This window comes from Bubalus kerabau, chromosome 20 (assembly GCF_029407905.1).
Source record: "Bubalus kerabau isolate K-KA32 ecotype Philippines breed swamp buffalo chromosome 20, PCC_UOA_SB_1v2, whole genome shotgun sequence".
NCBI classification, from domain to species: domain Eukaryota; kingdom Metazoa; phylum Chordata; class Mammalia; order Artiodactyla; family Bovidae; genus Bubalus; species Bubalus kerabau.
This window is the reverse complement of record NC_073643.1, coordinates 61639197-61657253: the sequence shown is the minus strand read 5'-3', so window position 1 is coordinate 61657253 and position 18057 is coordinate 61639197. Positions and strand designations below refer to the sequence as shown.

The 18057-nt window shown below is 62.3% G+C and overlaps 1 protein-coding gene across 1 annotated transcript; it reads left to right on the top strand.

The window, feature by feature from the left end:
• MCM2 (minichromosome maintenance complex component 2) lies at positions 1-16718 on the top strand. The gene is made up of 16 exons (XM_055557867.1): positions 1-405; positions 852-1081; positions 4532-4707; positions 4797-5054; positions 5175-5394; positions 5585-5792; positions 7173-7307; positions 7447-7638; positions 11821-11914; positions 12463-12713; positions 12817-12943; positions 13318-13430; positions 14246-14491; positions 15275-15457; positions 15606-15761; positions 16024-16718. The coding sequence occupies exons 1-16, from the start codon at positions 400-402 to the stop codon at positions 16132-16134; spliced, it is 2706 nt and encodes a 901-aa protein (XP_055413842.1). The 5' UTR covers positions 1-399; the 3' UTR covers positions 16135-16718.
• The last annotated feature ends 1339 nt before the right edge of the window (positions 16719-18057 follow it).

The following is an 18057-nucleotide window of genomic DNA, read 5'->3' as shown; positions in this document are numbered from 1 at the left end:
GGCACGGGAGGTTGGTCTTCACTGCCTCCACTGGTTACAGCGTCTCAACGGGTCCCGCAGCGTCTCAACGGGTCCCGCAGCTTCGAGCGCGGGCTGGGCGGGGCCTCGGGGCGTGCTGGGCGGGCTTCGGGCGGCCTGGGCGGGGCGTCGGGCCGCCTAGCCGAGCGACGGCTGGAAGAACTCGGTAGTCGACGTCGTGAGCCTCGGGCGGCCTGGGCGGGGCCGGACGGGGCCACGCCCTCGGCCCTCTCCCCGAGCGCCGGCCGGAAAGAACGTGGTCGCCGACGTCGTGACGTCGTGTCGTGTCAGCCGCTTCCCGGGCTCGCGCGGTCACGTGGGCCGCTTTTGGCGCGAAAACTGGTCGCGGCGGGCGGAGCAGGAGAGGAGCGCGGCGCGGAGATGGCGGTGAGCGCGGCGCGGGGCCCGGAGCCCCGGGGCCCGACGCCCCGGGGCCCGACTCTGCGCTCTGGTCGGGCGGGACTGCCGGGCCGGCGGTCCCCCACCCCGTCGGCTCCCGGGCACCTCGGCCCGGCCGGCGCCTTCGGGCTCCCTTCCCCCGGCTGGTGTTCGTCAGCAACCGCGCCTCCGGCCCAAGTGCCGGACCCCTTCGGGGGCGGCCGCCCTCGCGTCCCGCCTCCCCTGGGAGCTCCCCCCCAGGGGTCCAGATGGGTGGGAAGCCGGGCCAGGGGCCGGGGCGGGCGGTCAGCCGGCCCAGGGGACGGCAGCAGGTGCAGAGGCGCAAGCCGGCGGGGTCCGAGGTGCGGGGGGACAGGCAGACGCCCCGAGTCGGGGGTGACGTGCCGGGGAGCGCAGTCGGCCCTCGCCCGCTCCAAGCCTGTCTCCTCTCTCAGGAATCCTCCGAGTCCACGCTGGCGTCCAGCCCGGGCCCGCGGCGGCGCGCCAACGAGCCCCTCACCTCCAGCCCCGGGCGGAGCAGCTCCCGGCGCACGGATGCCCTGACCTCCAGCCCTGGCCGGGACCTTCCTCCCTTTGAGGATGAGTCGGAGGGACTGCTGGGCACCGAGGGGCCCCTGGAGGAGGAGGAGGACGGAGAGGAGCTTATTGGAGATGGCATGGAGAGGTATGCAGTTCCAGGCCCCGTGCTCCACTGTTTACACAGGGAGTCCTTTCGGTGTCTGGCCTCCCTTGTTTGGGGTCCTGGAGAAGCAGATGCAGCGGAGCCTCCTTGCCTTTGTTCACATTTTGGTCCAGTGTCCAGGGGGAGACAGGTCTGTGGAGCCACAGCGTACATCCTTGTAACTTGCTCTGTCTACCTGACACCAGACCCTACCTAAGGCTGGGGGAAGCCCCAGCTCCATGAGATGTGCACCCCGGGGTGGGGTGGGGGGGGTGTCTCTAATCTGGGGCCACGTTGGGGATCCCAACTGGGAAGGTCAAGAAGCAGGCAGCCAAGTTTCTCTGCAACTTCAGACAGACTGGGGGTGGGGGTGTGTCTGATTAATCAAGGTTTAGATTCAGTTCAGCAAACAGTTACGGTGCCTAATGTATACCAGACTCTGTGTTCACCCTTAGTAATAAACATGCAAATGTACTCACAGTCATGGAGGCTTAATGCTCTGATCGCGGAGTAGAGCTCTGAGTGAGCCAGGCTGGGCCCCACTACTGTCTGACCGTGTTCACAGCCAGGACCCGGTCTGTACATTTGCCCCAGAATTGTCTGAACCCCCAGAGCCACATGGACATTCTGCTCTGGGGCCCTGTGGCTCTGACTCGGGGGTGCCACCCCACAGTCAGTGGGGCGAGCCCTGCAGGAGTGTCGCAGGGACTTTCTGGGGCACTGCGGACTATTTGCGCTGTTGCCGCAGAGTCCTGACAGATGGGCCTGGAGCAGCTTCCTTCCAGGCTCTGTGGGGCTGTGCGGGCAGGGCGTCCCTCCCTGACTGCGCTGCCTCTGCCCACCGCTCTCTGCTGCCCTGCCCTACCCGTGCCAGGGCTCTGATAGAGGTTAGAGGACCGGTTGGGCCCAGTTAGGTTTTGTGTTTTGTAGCTTTTTAAAACGCAGTGTTCTCAAGGTATGTTTTCTATAATATACAAGCTACGTCTTACAAGAATACAGTTCAGTGCTTCTGAGTAGACTTCCTGAGTTGTGCAGACGTCAGCACAGTCCCGCTTCTCTGTCATCCCAGGAAGATCGCTTGTACCTGGTCCAGTACACCCATCCCCTCTCCCCGCTGCTGGGCAGCCGTAGCCTGCCCCTGTTCCTGTGGTCCGCCGTCTGACCATCTCTTACGTGTAGGGTCTGCGATTCACGTGTCCCGTGGTTTTCACATCCATCTGTGCTGGATCACGCGTCAGCACGTCAGTCCTTTTCCTGGCTGAGTAATATTCTACTTTATGGACAGGCCGCATTGTTTACCCATTCATAGGTTGGAAGACACTTGGGTTCATTGAAAGTCTTAATAGTGCTGCTGTGAGATTTTTATGTGAATGTGTGTTTGAATTCTCTTGAAATGGAATTCCAGGTCCTAAGAACGGCATGGTTGGGTCCTGTGATAATTCTAATGTTAATTTTTTGAGGAGCCGCCAAACTGTTTTCCAAAGCAGTTGCATCATTTTGCCTTCCCACAGGTGGTGTATGCCGGTTAATTTTTGCACATTCTCGCCAACACCTGATGTTTTCTGGGTTTTGTTAATAGCCACCTTAATAGTCATGATGTGGTATCTTACTGTGGTCTTGATTTCCTTTTCTCCGATGATCTGTTCATGTGCGTGTTGGCCATCAGTGTATCTTTGGAAAATGTGTCTTCGAGTCTTTGCCCGTCGTTTAATTGGTTTGCTTGATTTCTTATTACTGGGTTGTAAAAAACTTATTCTGGATACAAGGCTTTTATCAGGTATGTGATTTGTAACTACTTTCTCAACCTGTGGCTTTTTAAGTTTTAAAAAATGGTTTTGTTTGAGATGCATAATTAATTTTAAATTTTGCTGAGATCGAATTTATCAACATTTTTTATGCAGACCCATTAGAATTTCACTGATGGCGTCTCACATAACGTGAAATCCGTAACACATCAGTTGTTGTTGTCATCCTTCAGTGGCTCAGCCGCGTCTGACTCTTCTCGACCCCATGGACTGAAGCACATCAGGCTTCCCTGTTCTTCACTATCTCCTGGAGTTTGCTCAAACTCATGTCTGCTGAGTTGGTGATGCCATCCAACCATCTCATCCTCTGTTGTCCCCTTGTCCTCCTGCCTTCTATATTTCCCAGCATCAGGGTCTTTTCTAATGAGTCTGCTCTTTGCATCAGGTGACCAGAGTATTGGAGTTTCAACATCAGTCCTTTCAATGAATATTCAGTGTTGATTTCCTTTAAGATTGACTGGTTGGATCTCCTTGCAGTCGAAGGGACTCTCAAGGGTCTTCTCCAACACCACAGTTCAAAAGCATCAATTCTTCGGTGCTCAGCCTTCTTTATGGTCCAACTCTCATATCCATACATGACTAGTGGAAAAACCGTAGCTTTGACTCAACGGACCTTTGTCAGCAAAGTAACGTTTCTGCTTTTTCATATGCTAAGTTTGTCATAGCTTTCCTCCCAAGGAGCAAGCATCAGACAGACAGGTACCTTTTCCTGGAGGACACTTCAGATTCTGGAACTGTCGACCCAGAAATGAAGCTGGCTCTGGGTTTTGTTTCTGGCATCAGCATTATGGGATTATGTGTTTTGAGACTGTGGCTTGACAGAGTTTATGGCACAAAAAAAAGTTAAGAGCTGTTCCCCCATCACCACCTCCCCTGAGGGAAGGAGAAGTGGGAGGACTGCAGAGGGCCAGCGTGGAGTCAGAGCCAGCTGGGCCCCTGCCATGGATCGACTGCGACACCCAGCCATGTTGAGTGGCCGGTGGCAGGAGTTCCCTGAGCCTTCAGCTGGGTTTTCTCCTCTTTCTGATGGAGGGTATGTATGTCTCCCAGAATGCCAGGGAGGGCAGCTGCGTTAGCTCTTGAGGGTGGACATTGCTCCATCCAGTATCTGAGAAGTGGTCAGGTGGAAGGTCTCGTGGCCGGGAGGGTTGAGCTGCAGATGTGTTTGGGACAGGCTAGTTGGGCTGGTGTGGGTGGGCCTGCCAGGGTCCAGGGTTCTAGGCGAGGCTGCCAGAGGCCGTGCAGGAGGGGAGCTGGGTTGGTGCTCTGGAGGCCCTTCTGGCAAGAGGTTTGGTGGGTCCTCCGATTCCTTTTCCTTTGGGTGCTCAGAGCTCCCCTTTTCATGTGGAAGATGCACATGATGTAAGCTTTCCTGTCTCTGGCACTAAGGGTGAGGTCAGGGACATCAGGTCACTTGTGTGATGTGACCACCTCCAGCCGGTTCCCAGACCGACTTCTGCAGGACGTCTCCCCGATCACAGTGTCCTCAGCGTCTCTGTCTTTGAAGGCTGCACCCCATCGTGTGTGTGTCTGTGTGTGTGGGGGTAGGTGTGGGTGTGTGTGTGTGGGGGGGCGGTCCCTGGGGGCCCAGATCCTGGTGCTGTTGTTGGGGGTTTGGGTGCCGACACCGCCTGTCCGGGCCCTGCAGGGACTACCGCGCCATCCCGGAGCTGGACGTCTATGAGGCCGAGGGCCTGGCCCTGGACGACGAGGACGTGGAGGAGCTGACGGCCAGTCAGAGGGAGGCGGCTGAGCGGGTCATGCGGCAGCGCGACCGGGAGGCGGGCCGTGGCCTGGGCCGCATGCGCCGCGGGCTCCTGTATGGTGGGTTTTCGGGGAGCCTGGGGCGGGAAGGGGGAAGGGGGAAGGAGGAAGGAGCGCGGAGCAGGCCCTGAGTGCCTCCTGGCTCACAGACAGCGACGACGAGGAGGAGGAGCGCCCCAGCCGGAAGCGGCGGCAGGTGGAGCGGGCCACGGAGGACGGTGAGGAGGAGGACATGATCGAGAGCGTGGAGAACCTGGAGGACCTCAAGGGCCACTCGGTGCGGGAGTGGGTGAGCATGGCCGGCCCGCGGCTGGAGATCCACCACCGTTTCAAGAACTTCCTGCGCACCCACGTGGACGGTCGTGGGCACAACGTCTTCAAGGAGCGCATCAGCGACATGTGCAAAGGTGAGCCCGCCCTGCGGACGGACGGACGTGCTGGGGATGGGGCGGGAGTCAGGGCTCTGCCTGCAGGGTGGTCTCCCCCGCCCCTCCTGCTCAGCCTGCCCGCCCCGCCCTGCCCCCCAGAGAACCGTGAGAGCCTGGTGGTGAACTACGAGGACCTGGCGGCCCGGGAGCACGTGCTGGCCTACTTCCTGCCCGAGGCGCCCGCCGAGCTGCTGCAGATCTTCGACGAGGCGGCCCTGGAGGTGGTACTGGCCATGTACCCCAAGTACGACCGCATCGCCAGCCGCATCCACGTCCGCATCTCTCACCTGCCACTGGTGGAGGAGCTGCGCTCGCTCCGGTGAGCACCCCCCCCCCACCACCCCCCCCCCCGGGTCTGCAAGGTGGGCCCTCTGACGCCCCTCCGCGCAGCGCCCTGACCCTGACGCAGCGCCCCGACGCCCCGCCCCTCTGCGCCCCGACGCCCCACCCCGCAGCGCCCTGACGCCCCGCCCTGCCCTGACGAGACGCCCCGCCCCGGCCCCCCGCAGGCAGCTGCACCTGAACCAGCTTATCCGCACGAGCGGCGTGGTGACCAGCTGCACAGGCGTCCTGCCCCAGCTCAGCATGGTCAAGTACAACTGCAACAAGTGTGGGTTTGTGCTGGGGCCCTTCTGCCAGTCCCAGAACCAGGAGGTGAAGCCGGGCTCCTGCCCCGAGTGCCAGTCAGCCGGCCCCTTTGAGGTCAACATGGAGGAGGTGAGTGCCAGCCAGCCCTCGAGGTGGTCCAGATGCTTCGTCTGAAACATCAGCGTTTACCGCTCTCTCGCAAATGGGAAGATCTGGAGAACTGCCCCTGCTGCCCCAGAGCCCTGCCCACAGCAAGGCCCGGGCCTGTCCTGACTCCCGGGGACCTGTCTGGCTGGCTTCGTGCAGGGTCACAATTACCCTGCAGGGAGACACGGCTATGCTGTCTGCAGGAGGCCCTGTTTGAAGGCTCTGGGCCTTAAGCACCTGGACACATAATGCTCGGCTTTGTCCATGTTGGGGGGCCATCACAACCCCTGTGTGGGGCGCACATCTCTCCACCATCTGCTGCCGTGTCAGGCTGACCCCTCACTGCTTCGCAAATCTGAGAAGCGCCCCAGTTGGAGCTGCCTTGCCAGGGAGTGCCTGGCAGCCCACCGCCAGAGTCTGACCTGTTCAAAGTTGAGTACGCCTTGATCTGGGGAGGGTGGCTGCAGGGCAGGGCTCCAGGTGAGCCCCTGCGTTTGCCCAGAGCCCCCCACCCCCGCCCCCATCTCGCTGGTCCCCCTCCCTCTATGCTAACCCCGTCACACATGTTGCTCTGGACGCCTGCTGCCCAGGAGCAGAGGTGTAGGCTCTGCGTGCAGGGACAGGAACTCGAGGAGGAGTGGTCCTCACACTGGAGTTTCCAGGGGGCCTGTTCGGTGCCCAGGCGTGTGTTACTGGGTCTTCATCGCCCCGTGGGGGCAGGTGCTGTCGTCGGTCCTATTTGGTCGATGAAGTGACAGCAGGTTGTCCGGCTAGGAGGTGGCCCAGAGGGTTAGAACTCAGGCCTTTTGACCCAGAGCGTGTGCATTTAGCTGCCGTCACATAGCTCTTCTGGACGGTAAGGAGATGGGGCTGTTAGATGGCACGCACAGTGCTGCCCCGTGACTTTGAGAGCAGGCCCACCGCTGGTGTAACTCGCTTCCTGGGTGCTGGTTTGATGCTTTTCTCGTGACCTGACTTCCCCTGGCTGGACCTGCAGTGTTCACGCCCCACCCCATGGGGCACACGGGGAGCCTCGTCCGCCAGCATCACTCAGCTCAGGCCACAGAGCAGCCCGGCTCCCGCGGGTGCACACGCAGGGTGAGCTGCAGGGCCCGGAGCGGGCTCTGCGTCTGCAGAGGGAGGCGTCAAGAGGGTGGGCGGCTGGAGCAGAGGTGGGGTGGGGTGCCGGTGCCCGTGGCTCCCTGCCCTCTCTGGTCCTGTGTCTCCTCATCACCAGTGAGAGTAACAAGCTGCACGCCCCACCCAGGGCTGCGGTCCAGTCAGGTGACAAGAGCCGGTGCTCAGACCGCGGCCTCCGCCCCCAGGCAGGACGGCCCCTGAGACCGTGTCTGTCCTGTGCAGACTATCTACCAGAACTACCAGCGCATCCGGATTCAGGAGAGTCCCGGCAAAGTGGCAGCGGGCCGGCTGCCCCGCTCCAAGGACGCCATCCTCCTTGCGGACCTGGTGGACAGCTGCAAGCCAGGCGACGAGATTGTGAGTGCCCAGGGCCAAGGGAGCTGGTGTGGGTGCTGTGGCCGGGCAGCGGGCAGCTCTCTGTTGCTGGGCGGGGGCCCTGGGGAGGGGCAGGGTGGGCCCGGCCCCGGTTTGGCCCCTGACCTCTCGGCCTCCTTAGGAGCTGACCGGCATCTACCACAACAACTACGATGGGGCTCTCAACACCGCCAACGGCTTCCCGGTCTTTGCCACCGTCATCCTTGCCAACCACGTGGCCAAGAAGGACAACAAGGTGGCCGTGGGCGAGCTGACCGACGAGGACGTGAAGATGATCACCAGCCTCTCCAAGGACCAGCAGATCGGGGAGAAGGCAGGTGGAGGTGGGGGGGCGCTGCCACAGAGCCTAGGTGCCTGGGGTCGCACCCCAGCCACCGCAAGCCTCCGTCTTGGTTCCGGGTCTTGGAAGCTGGGCCCTCGGTTTGATTCCCATATCCACTGAGTCCACGTGCCTCGACGCGGGCTGCGCTCAGGGAAGAGCGACAGGCGGCCTCTCGGAGCCCGTGTTGCATCCAGAGGACAGGGGAGTGCTCGGGCTGGACCGGAAACACGGGAGCAGGAAGAACTCGGCGGGGGTGGGGGGTTGTCCCCGATGTCACCCGCCTCCCTGTGGTCTGCCTCCTGGAAGAGCGCTCCTCAATGCGGGCTGTCGTTTGCCCTTGAACAGCAGGCGTGTTTGCGGAGGCTGGGGAGACGGGGTTTACTGTCTAGAGGTGAAGATACAGGTGGTTTCTAAGCAGTGCAGGGCTGAGGAGTGCCCACCACTCCACCCCCCACTCCCCCTCTGAGGACCCGCGTGAGCACCCTCGCGGACAGTCCCATGTGGTTGCAGGCTCAGCCGCAGGGCGCGTGGTTCCTGTCCTTGAGTCCTGCCGGGTCTGCGCTTGGCCCCTCGGGTCCCCCTCCCCTGGCCTCCACCTGTTGTCCACTTGCTGTCCACCTGTTGCCGCACTGCCCGCTGTCCCCCGGACTGCTCTCTGCCCGCAGTGCAGGGCCCTACACCCAACCGGCCCCGTTATCCATCTGCTGAGATTGGGGCCCCCGGGGGATAGGACTCACAGGTCTGCCGGCGTTCTGGGTCAGGGGAGACACTCCGGGGCTACGCCTGGGCCCCCAGAGGGGAGTTGGATCTGGTCATCGCCCTCATGGGGCTCCTCCTTTACTGGGTCCCAGTAACACCTCCCGCCCCTCACCTCCTGCTCTGCTGGTCTGCAGACCTAGGCAGCTGGATTCCGAACAGGGTGGCGCCGAGGGTGCCTAATGCCCGGGCTCCTAGAAGCGCCCATCACCACCGAGCCCAGGAAGCTGCTCCCTCCCGCGTCCATCCGTCTGGGCTGGCCGCTGACGTTTCCGGGAAGAGTTGAACGGGAACTCGGTCCTGCCTGCTCCTTGCCCGTGATGCTCACAGAGCAAGGCCTTGGGCGGATGGGGCGACCCCCGCCATGTCTGCCCGTCTGAGCCCCATGGTGGGGTTGGTCAGCGCCGGCCTCGTGTCGAGCCTGCCGGCAGGGCAGGCATTCTCACCAGCCATTGGGAATGCCTCTGCAATTCTAGAGACAAGCTGAAGCAATTACAGGCAGGTCCAGAAGCAATCAGGCTCTTTGAACCACTCGGGCTGGAGTTTGCAGACGGCGACGGGGTGCGGTCAGCACGCCCGTGTGCTGCCGGGTTTTGGTGCGTGGTTTTCTCTTTCTTTAATGTTTGAATGAGTGACTCTTTGGAATTGGGAGATTTCATCTAAAAATGTGGGTGCCCAGGTTTAGACAGTCTGAGCCAGGCGCTCCGTATTGCTGGCGTGCTCCATGGCTGTTGCCCTGAGCTGGTTCTACCCCATCTCGCCACCTGCCGCGGTGGTTCCTCCCATCTGAGTCCCACCATCTGCCCGTGTTGGGTTTCGTGAGCTCGGCCACTGATGGGTGAGGCTTCTGAGAGAGGGGGCTCCTGCCTGATCTGGAGACCCTGGAGATAGATGGGGATGCAGAGCCGGAAGCTGGACTCAGGGTTGAGTTCCAGCATCGTGCTTCATGTGGCGGGGTGAGGAGCCCGACTGGGGCCGGGGCGGGGTCATGCCCAGCCCTGGAACCATCTGAAAGGTCAGTCCGTGGGCGCATGGGGTGGCTGCAGCCGCCACCTCTCCGTCCGGCAGGCGGACGGGGCGCGAGGACCGTGCTTGGGGGGCAGGAGGATGAGCTCAGACGGCAAGGGCGCCGTCTGCATGGTGGGCGGCAGGCAGGGCCTGCAGGGTTCGGTGGGAGCAGAGGAGTCCGGGGTCGTCCCGCCCTGTGCTCAGCAGTAGGTGGCTCATTCCTCCCGTGACATGGAGGTCGAGAGGGTAAGTGGACTAACCCCAGGGAAGTGGGTGTCTCCCCTTGAGGTCTGGGTAGGCCCCAGGGAGCCTGCAGGCATGGCAGTGGGAAGCGGGCTGCTGCCCTCGGTCCCGCGGGAGACATCACCTCATCCTGCCGCATGCCTGGTGCCCAGACAGCGCCAGGCCGCGGTCTGGGCGGAGGGTCCTGGCCGGCAGTCCTGACCCCTTAGGACGTGTGGGCGGAAGAGCAGCCCAGGGTGACCGTCTCCTGACAGAGCTGGGGGCCTAGTCGGAGGCTCACTGAGTGCTCGGGAGTGAGCACTTTGCAGAGGGTGGGCTGTGTCGTGTTACTCATGATGTTGGGGGTTGCGTGAGGTGCCCATGTCACGGGGCTCACGCGGGGCGGGCGGGGGTCTCACCGGGCCAGCTGGCTTCCAGCCCTGCTCCCAGGGGCCGCCCTCTGCCCTCTCTGTGGGGCTCCCTTGTGTGGGAGTGTCTGTCGGGACGAATCTCAGGTCTTGAATCGGGTGTGGTGGTGTGAGGACCCCCGGGGCCCTTTGCTGGCGTGTCTGCTCCTGGAGGTCGGGGCTGGCCTGCTCCGTGCGGCGCCTCCTGGTGCCACCGATTCAGATCTGGCATGGCACCAGCACCTTGGTCAGTGAGTCTGTAAGAGGCTCTCTTCCCTGAGCCTGGGCCTGCCGCCGCCATCACACTAAAATCACCTAGCTGGTCCTGAGCATCGGTGCTCGATGGGCCCCGCGGTTCCCTGGGGATCTTCCTCCTCTGAAGAGCTTCCTGCGGTCGGCGTCCCGGTGCGGTCGGCCCACGCGTGGGCACGGTCGAGTGTCTCCTGCCCTGCCCTGAGGTGCTCCTCCAGCCCATCTCTCGCTGCGGTTTTTCTATGGGAGGCCCGGGTCGTCTGTCCTCCGAGCTTCTGCAGCCCGGACGCTGCCAACCTTGTCCTGCATGAGCACGTTCCTGTCGCCTGCTTCTGTAAATCGTTGGGAGGCTTGGTCAGACGGGGCAGGTGTTTCTTGGGTGGGGGGCCGAGGTGGACCCCCTGGGGTAGGTGGTGCCTGCTCGTCTCTGTCGTGAGCAGCCCAGACACGCTTTTGCTGTGTGGGACCTTCACGGGGGCTGCGGGAGGCCTGGCCTCTAGCTCGGTTCCGCCCTTTCCCTGCTGGCGTCCTGTGCTCGGAGAAGCTTTTCTTCGTCAACTACCTGACTGCCTGGGGGGCTCCTGGCGGAAAAGCGAGGTGGTGCTCGTTTCCCTTTATTCACCAGTTTTCAGAGTAAAGAGTGTTCCCCTCACCCGAGCTTCAGGGTCAGTGCCGCTGTGGACCCAACGTTGCTGGGGTTTGGCCCCTTGGTGCCTTGTGTCCATGTCTTGCCAGTGACCTTGTTCACGTCGGCTCCTGGCTGGTGGCCATGGCCAGTCATCCGGGTGCATCCTCACTGTCCTGTTCTACACACTTCCTGCCCTGGACTTTGCGTCAGCGCTTCCCCCAACGCACCCGTGGGAAGTGTGGTTCCCCTCTCGGTGGGGTGGCCCCAGGGAGACACAGGCCCCCAGGGCACTGCCCTGGACCCCATCCCCACTGCACGTAGGGCTGCCGCTCCCCGGGCCGGGTTTCGCAGTAGGTTTTAGGGGCGAGGACAGAACTAGCAGTAGGGCCGTGCTGTGAAGACGGGCGTTGCCTCCGGAGTGATCACATGCAGCCAGGCGGGAGGCACTTGGGCAGGGCCGGGTCCTGTTCCCAGGAGGGTGCACCGGTCACCCGCGCACGGGATGGACCGCCGGCCCACACCCTGGTCCAGGGCTCAGATCCCAGCGCCCCCCTTCAGGGCACTTGAGGGTTCCCTCCCTGAGGTGGGTGCTAGTCAGCCGCCTGGTCTGAGCTGCGCTGGGTTCGTGGATGCTGTGGGTTTATAGGGCCCCCTCACGGGGTGGGGCAGGAGGCCCAGGACGGAGGGGGTCATTTCTACCAGGAAGACGTCTCTGACGTCTCTGGTTGTATATTCAGGCTCACATGGATTTTGAGAGAGCCTTTCTCCCTGTTAACACACACACATCCAGGGAAGCCCTCTGGTTCTGTGACTCTGAAGGAGGCTCCGAGTCAGCAGGTGGGGGCACTCGTGAGGAGCCGGAGCACACTGGTGACCGTTCCCATCTCCCCTCACCCCCAGATCTTTGCCAGCATCGCTCCTTCCATCTACGGGCACGAGGACATCAAGCGAGGCCTGGCGCTGGCCCTGTTCGGAGGGGAGCCCAAGAACCCCGGTGAGCAGGGGCACGCCGTCCCGTGGGGAGATGTGAACGTGTGTCTGTCCCGTCCCCTTCTCGACCCACGAGGCCCCGCGGGCCACCTTGCCTTGGCGTGGGCCCTCCTGTAGGTCACAGGTCGGGGGTGGGCAGTGCGGGGGCAGACCCGTGCAGTCATTCATGTGGACAGCACGTGGGCTGACACGGAAAAGAGCACGGCAGCTTAAGCGTGTTGCTCCTTACATGCGTGGTGCTGCCTGCCTGTGAGGGGCTGTCCAGCCTTGCCCTCCATGGGTGCACCCAGCACGGGCTCCTCCTCCCGAGTGACCGTGTCCTGGTCCGCACGGGCTGCGTCTAGCTGTCCTGGCGAGAGAGCTTGCACACAGCCTCCAAGGTTCACGTCACAAAGAGCATCTTGGCGCCCACCCCCTATCCCGGGGCCCCCGCTCCTCTGGGTTCTGCGCTCAGAGGGGAAAGGCGTCCTGGGTGTCCCACCTCTGTCCCGGAAGAAGCTCATGTCGGTGGTGCTGGGCTGGGGGGTCATCCTGAGCCCGTCCCCTCTGCAGGTGGCAAGCACAAGGTGCGAGGAGACATCAACGTGTTGCTGTGTGGGGACCCCGGCACGGCCAAGTCACAGTTCCTCAAGTACGTGGAGAAGGTGTCCAGTCGGGCCATCTTCACCACCGGCCAGGGCGCCTCGGCTGTGGGCCTCACAGCGTATGTCCAGCGCCACCCAGTCAGCCGGGAGTGGACCCTGGAGGCTGGCGCCCTGGTGCTGGCTGACCGAGGAGTGTGCCTAATTGACGAATTTGACAAGGTGGGGCCCTGGGCCACGGAGGTGTGTGTGGGCCTGGGTGGGGAGCCCGGGGCCTCAGCTGAGTGAGCGGGCGTGTCATGAGCCCCGTTGGCCCTCCACGCAGATGAACGACCAGGACAGGACAAGCATCCATGAGGCCATGGAGCAGCAGAGCATCTCCATCTCCAAGGCCGGCATCGTCACCTCCCTCCAGGCCCGCTGCACCGTCATCGCTGCGGCCAACCCCATAGGTGGGAGCGCGACCCTGGGGGGGCCTGGACCCAGGGTCCTGCCACCCGTCCGAGGGACCCAGCCGTGGAAGGCGCGCCTCTCCCCCACACTGTGTGGGGGCAGGGTGGAAGGCCGGAGATGCCCCAGCCCTCGCGGAGCCACGCACTCGGTGGCCGGGAGGGGCACCTGCGTGTCCCATCGGGCGGGGCTGGCACCGGTCTCAGCCGGCATGTGACTGGGGCGCCATGGACCCTTGTAGACAGCCGGGGCAGACGCTGTGTCCGTCAACTCCCCTCCCGTCACTGTAGCCACGCGGGTTGGAAAGCCGCGTTTGGTCAAGGAGAAGAGGGCCCTGGGAGCAGGAGCCCTGACAGCAACCGCCTCTCTGTCCCAGGTGGCCGCTACGACCCCTCACTCACCTTCTCGGAGAACGTGGACCTCACCGAGCCCATCATCTCCCGCTTTGACGTCCTGTGTGTGGTCAGGGACACAGTGGACCCCGTGCAGGTACGCAGCCCGGGACCTGGGGCTGTGCACCGAGCTTGGGGGCCTCACGTGGGTCCCGGGGTGGTGGGGGGATGGGCTTGGAAGGGCCGCTCAACGGTCGTGTACTCTCCACGCTTGTTCTGAGTCCAGAGGTCCTCGATTTCTCTGCTTGGCCACCCCGTGCCCCAGTGTGGCCACGTTCCGCCACTGCCTCCTGAGTCCACTCGCTTCTCACTGCTCTGGCCCCACCCCAGCCCCTCCTCTGGCACGTGCCCTGCAGCCTTGGTGCTATGGCCCGGCCTCCACCCTCACAGCCACCCAGCTCCCCTGTCGGAAGCCAGCTGTCTGTGCAGACACGGGCGGGCCTGCCTCTGCTCAGCCTCCCCTCCTCGCTAGCAGGGAGCCCACCGTCCCACGGGGTCTCCCCCGCCCTCCTCTCCTGTACGCCCCCCTGACCTCTCCCTCCCCTCCCTCCTTGCTAGCAGGGAGCCCGCTGTTCCGCGGGGTCTCCGCCCCTCCTCTCCTGCATGCCCTCCTGACCTGCGTTCCCAGGTGTCGCGACCCGGGCTCTGCTGACCCCAGAAGGGTCCGGGCCTCGGGCTCCAGCCCACCCCTCTGCTTCTCTTCACCCTGTAGCTTAAACCCAACCCCACGTCCCCACCCCCACGCACCCACCCCAATCTCCTCTGCCCTCCTGGGGGTGCGCCCCACTCACTGTCCACCCTCCCCCTGCCCCGGAGTTTTGGGTCCGCAGTGGGCAGACACATTGTTGGAGGGCATTGGAGGGGATTCATGTTCTTGTACCGGCTCACCCTGTTCCTCCTCTGCCTTCTCAGGATGAGATGCTGGCCCGCTTCGTGGTCGGCAGCCACGTCAGACACCACCCCAGCAACAAGGAGGATGGGGGCTCGGGGGGCGCCCCGGAGCCCGCTATGCCCAACACCTACGGCGTGGAGCCCCTGCCTCAGGAGGTCCTGAGGAAGTACATCATCTACGCCAAGGAGAAGGTCCACCCGAAGCTCAACCAGATGGACCAGGACAAGGTGGCCAAGATGTACAGTGACCTGAGGAAGGAGTCCATGGTGAGGGCCCTGCAGCCCAGCCCCATCGTGAGGTAGTGGGCCCAGAGCTGGGGCAGGGAGGCCCGGAAGACGCAGAGCTCGCGCGGCCTCCCAGTCTGCTCACTCGTCAGTGCAGTCGCTCAGGCCTGTCTGACTCTCTGCGACCCCATGGGCTGCAGCATGCAAGGGTTCCCTGTCCATCACCAACTCCCAGAGTTTACCCAAACTCATGTCCATCGAGTCAGTGATGCCATCCAGCCATCTCATTCTCTGTTGTCCGCTTCTCCTGCCTTCAGTCTTTCCCAGCACCAGGGTCTTTTCCAGTGAGTCCGTTTGTTTAGACGGAACTTACATGCATATGCATTCTCCTCAATGTGGGGCTGGTTCTGGCTCGCTCCTGGTGGAGGGAGAATTTAAGGGCAGGTTGCTCCCTCACCCTCGGAGTTCCACAGCCACCTTCCTCCCCCCACCCCCCGCCACCTTGTCACTGGCGCCGGCCTTTGCAGGGGAATAGGGCGGGCTTCACAGGGGCAGTCTGTCCCCTCATGCTCACGGCACCTTGGGGCCCCTGGTGTCGGACAGAGACAAAGCACAGCAGCCCCAGGCGTGTGCACTGTAGTGCCACAAGCTGGCGGACACAGTGGGCGTGAGCCTTTGCACTTCAGTGGGAGTGGCGGTGCCAGCGTACCTGGCTCAGGCGGGCATCCCGCTGTGGAGGGGTCAGCCGGGCCCTTGGCCATGCCAGCTTTGCGGCTCCTCCCGCCCTGGCTGCCCTACAGTGCCCTGACGCGGTCCCCCCTCCAGGCCACGGGCAGCATCCCCATCACCGTGCGGCACATCGAGTCCATGATCCGCATGGCCGAGGCCCATGCGCGCATGCACCTGCGGGACTACGTCATGGAGGACGACGTGAACATGGCCATCCGCGTGATGCTCGAGAGCTTCGTGGACACTCAGAAGTTCAGCGTCATGCGTGGCATGCGGAAGGTGGGCCCGGTCGTCTGGGGATGGGACACGGAGCTTGGGAGGCGGGGGCGCCTGGCTGTGGGGGCGGGGCTTGAGCTGCGTGGGTGGGGCATAGAGCAGGGAGGCGGGGCCTGAGCCCCTGCTGGAGGCTCACCTGCTGTCTTCTCAGACATTCGCCCGCTACCTGTCGTTCCGCCGGGACAACAATGAGCTGCTGCTGTTCATCTTGAAGCAGCTGGTGGCCGAGCAGGTGACATATCAGCGCAACCGCTTTGGGGCCCAGCAGGACACGATCGAGGTTCCCGAGAAGGACTTGGTGGACAAGGTACGAGCATGGTGGGGTGGTTGGAACGCGCGTGTCTCCCTCGTCCTGCTGAGGAGCCCGGCTGGGCCAGCTCGCAGCTTGTCTGAGTTCAGGGGTGTCGTCAGGCTGCAGTTCTGAGCCCAGTGCCCAGTTGGAGATTGTCCGGCGGCCACGGGCCTGTTCGCTCCTCCTGGTGATGGGGACGGAGCCCAGCTGGCTGCCCCTGCGAATGGGCCCTGGGAGCCCACGGTCCGCAGGGCTCACCCGACGCCCCCTCTCTCAGGCCCGGCAGATCAACATCCACAACCTGTCCGCCTTCTATGACAGCGAGCTCTTCCGCATGCACAAGTTCACCCACGACCTGAAGCGCAAGGTCATCCTGCAGCAGTTCTAGCGTCCAGGCTTCACTCTGCCCCGGGACCCAAAGCCAATGGGACTCCCAGGGTGGGGCTGGGCTCTGGCTCCCCCGCCAGCATACGCCCAGGTGTTTATTCTGCTCTGTCATCTGGGGGACTCATCTTCCAGGGCTGTGTTTTCAGCACCCGCCTCCCACCAGCGGCCCCCACCTGCAGGAGGTTTGCCTCACCTCCTTCGAGGTGCCTGTGTTCAGGACCTGGGGTGGAGGAGGGCGCTGTGCTGGGGCACTGAAGCTGTAAGGGTTTCACCGGAGTTGTTGGCCTCTTGGCCTGAGTTTCCAGACTTGCGGTGTTTTTCTGAACTGTGTCCCACGGGCTTGTCTTGGCTCCCGTGAGTAGAGACAGCCTGTGGACCAGCACAGCCTGGTGCCCTCTGGCATCCCCACAGCCTTAGCTTGTGGCAGTAGGGTGGGATGGGGTTTGGGGAGGGTCCCTGGAGCTGGGGCACTCCCTCCCCGTTGCTGTGGTTGTCTTTTCTGCCCGCCGCCTTCTCACACTGTTGTTTGTACATTAGTTCTTCTTTCTATGGTTTTAGTTTTTAATAAAGTCGAGTAAACCTAAATATTGGTGTCTTCAGTTTTCATGTGACAGCCCAGGCTTTCCTGCACTTCCCTCTGAGGTCCTCTGCTTCTGCCTCTGGCCTTCTGCAGGTGTGGATCAGGCCGACAGAGGGGTTTGCTTTGTGGGTGCGGGTCTCGGGAGTTTGGTTAGCACTTGTTGTCTGGGATCAAGGGACCTTGGGACAGCGCCCTCCTCCACCCCGGGTCCTGAACAGAAGCACCTCGAAGGCGGTGAGGCAGACCACCAGCTGCTGGCTGCAGGGAGCTTGAGTGTCCTTTGTGTGAACCAGCGAAGGGCACGTAGGCGTGTGCAGGCGGTGGGGGAAACGAAGGGAGACGAAACCTCTAGAGGGCCGAGGTCAGCTGGGGCCCAGACGGCTGCAGGAACACGGAGACGACAGGCCTGCCCCCTGCGCTGCGTCTCCTTGCATGTCAGGTGCCCCCGTTATAGGGTTCGCTGGTCTCTGCGCTACCAAGACAAAGATGCTAGCGCGTAAAACGACCAGACGCCACCAACCATGAAACAGCCCAGTTTAGAAACGCTGCTGCTGCTCAGTTACTTCAGTCGTGTCCGACTCCGACCCCATAGATGGCAGCCCACCAGGCTCTCCCGTCCCTGGGATTCTCCAGGCAAGAACACTGGAGCAGATTGCCATTTCCTTCTCCAATGCATGAAAATGAAAAGTGAAAGTGAAGTCGCTCAGTCGTGTCCGACTCTTAGCGACCCCATGGACTGCAGCCTTCCAGGCTCCTCCGTCCATGGGATTTTCCAGGCAAGAGTACTGGAGTGGGGTGCCGTTGCTTCTCTGTTGGGAAAGCGTAAATGTGCGTCTCGGGTTGAAGTTCGGTATTGGTGGTAACGCAGAGGTCGACCGTGACCTTGGCCAGCAGCATCAGTGCAGCGTGAGTAGAGGTGTGTGTGTGGAAGGAAGTGGAAGCTGACAGGTGGGAACCTGAGAAGTCTGGTTCTGAAGCGGGGTGGGGCAGCTGGCAGGCCACATGGGATCAAAGGAAGCTTTTCCTTTGATATAGTTTAGGATTGAATAGTTAAAAGTTTTTATTCCTGCAATTTTGTTGTTTTTGAGTCACTAAGTCACGTGCGACTCTGCGATCCTATGGACTGCAGCACGCCAGGCTCCTCTGTCCTTCAGTATCTCCACGAGTTTGCTCATATTCGTGTCCACTGAGTCAGTGATGCCATCCAACCATCTCATCCTCTGCTGCCCTCTTGTGCCTACAGTCCTTCCTAGCAAGTTTATTAATGGGTTAATCTGAAATGTAGTTGTGACTGAAAAGATACTGGAAGATGTGATATCATGCAGGTAAAACTTTTAAATATAC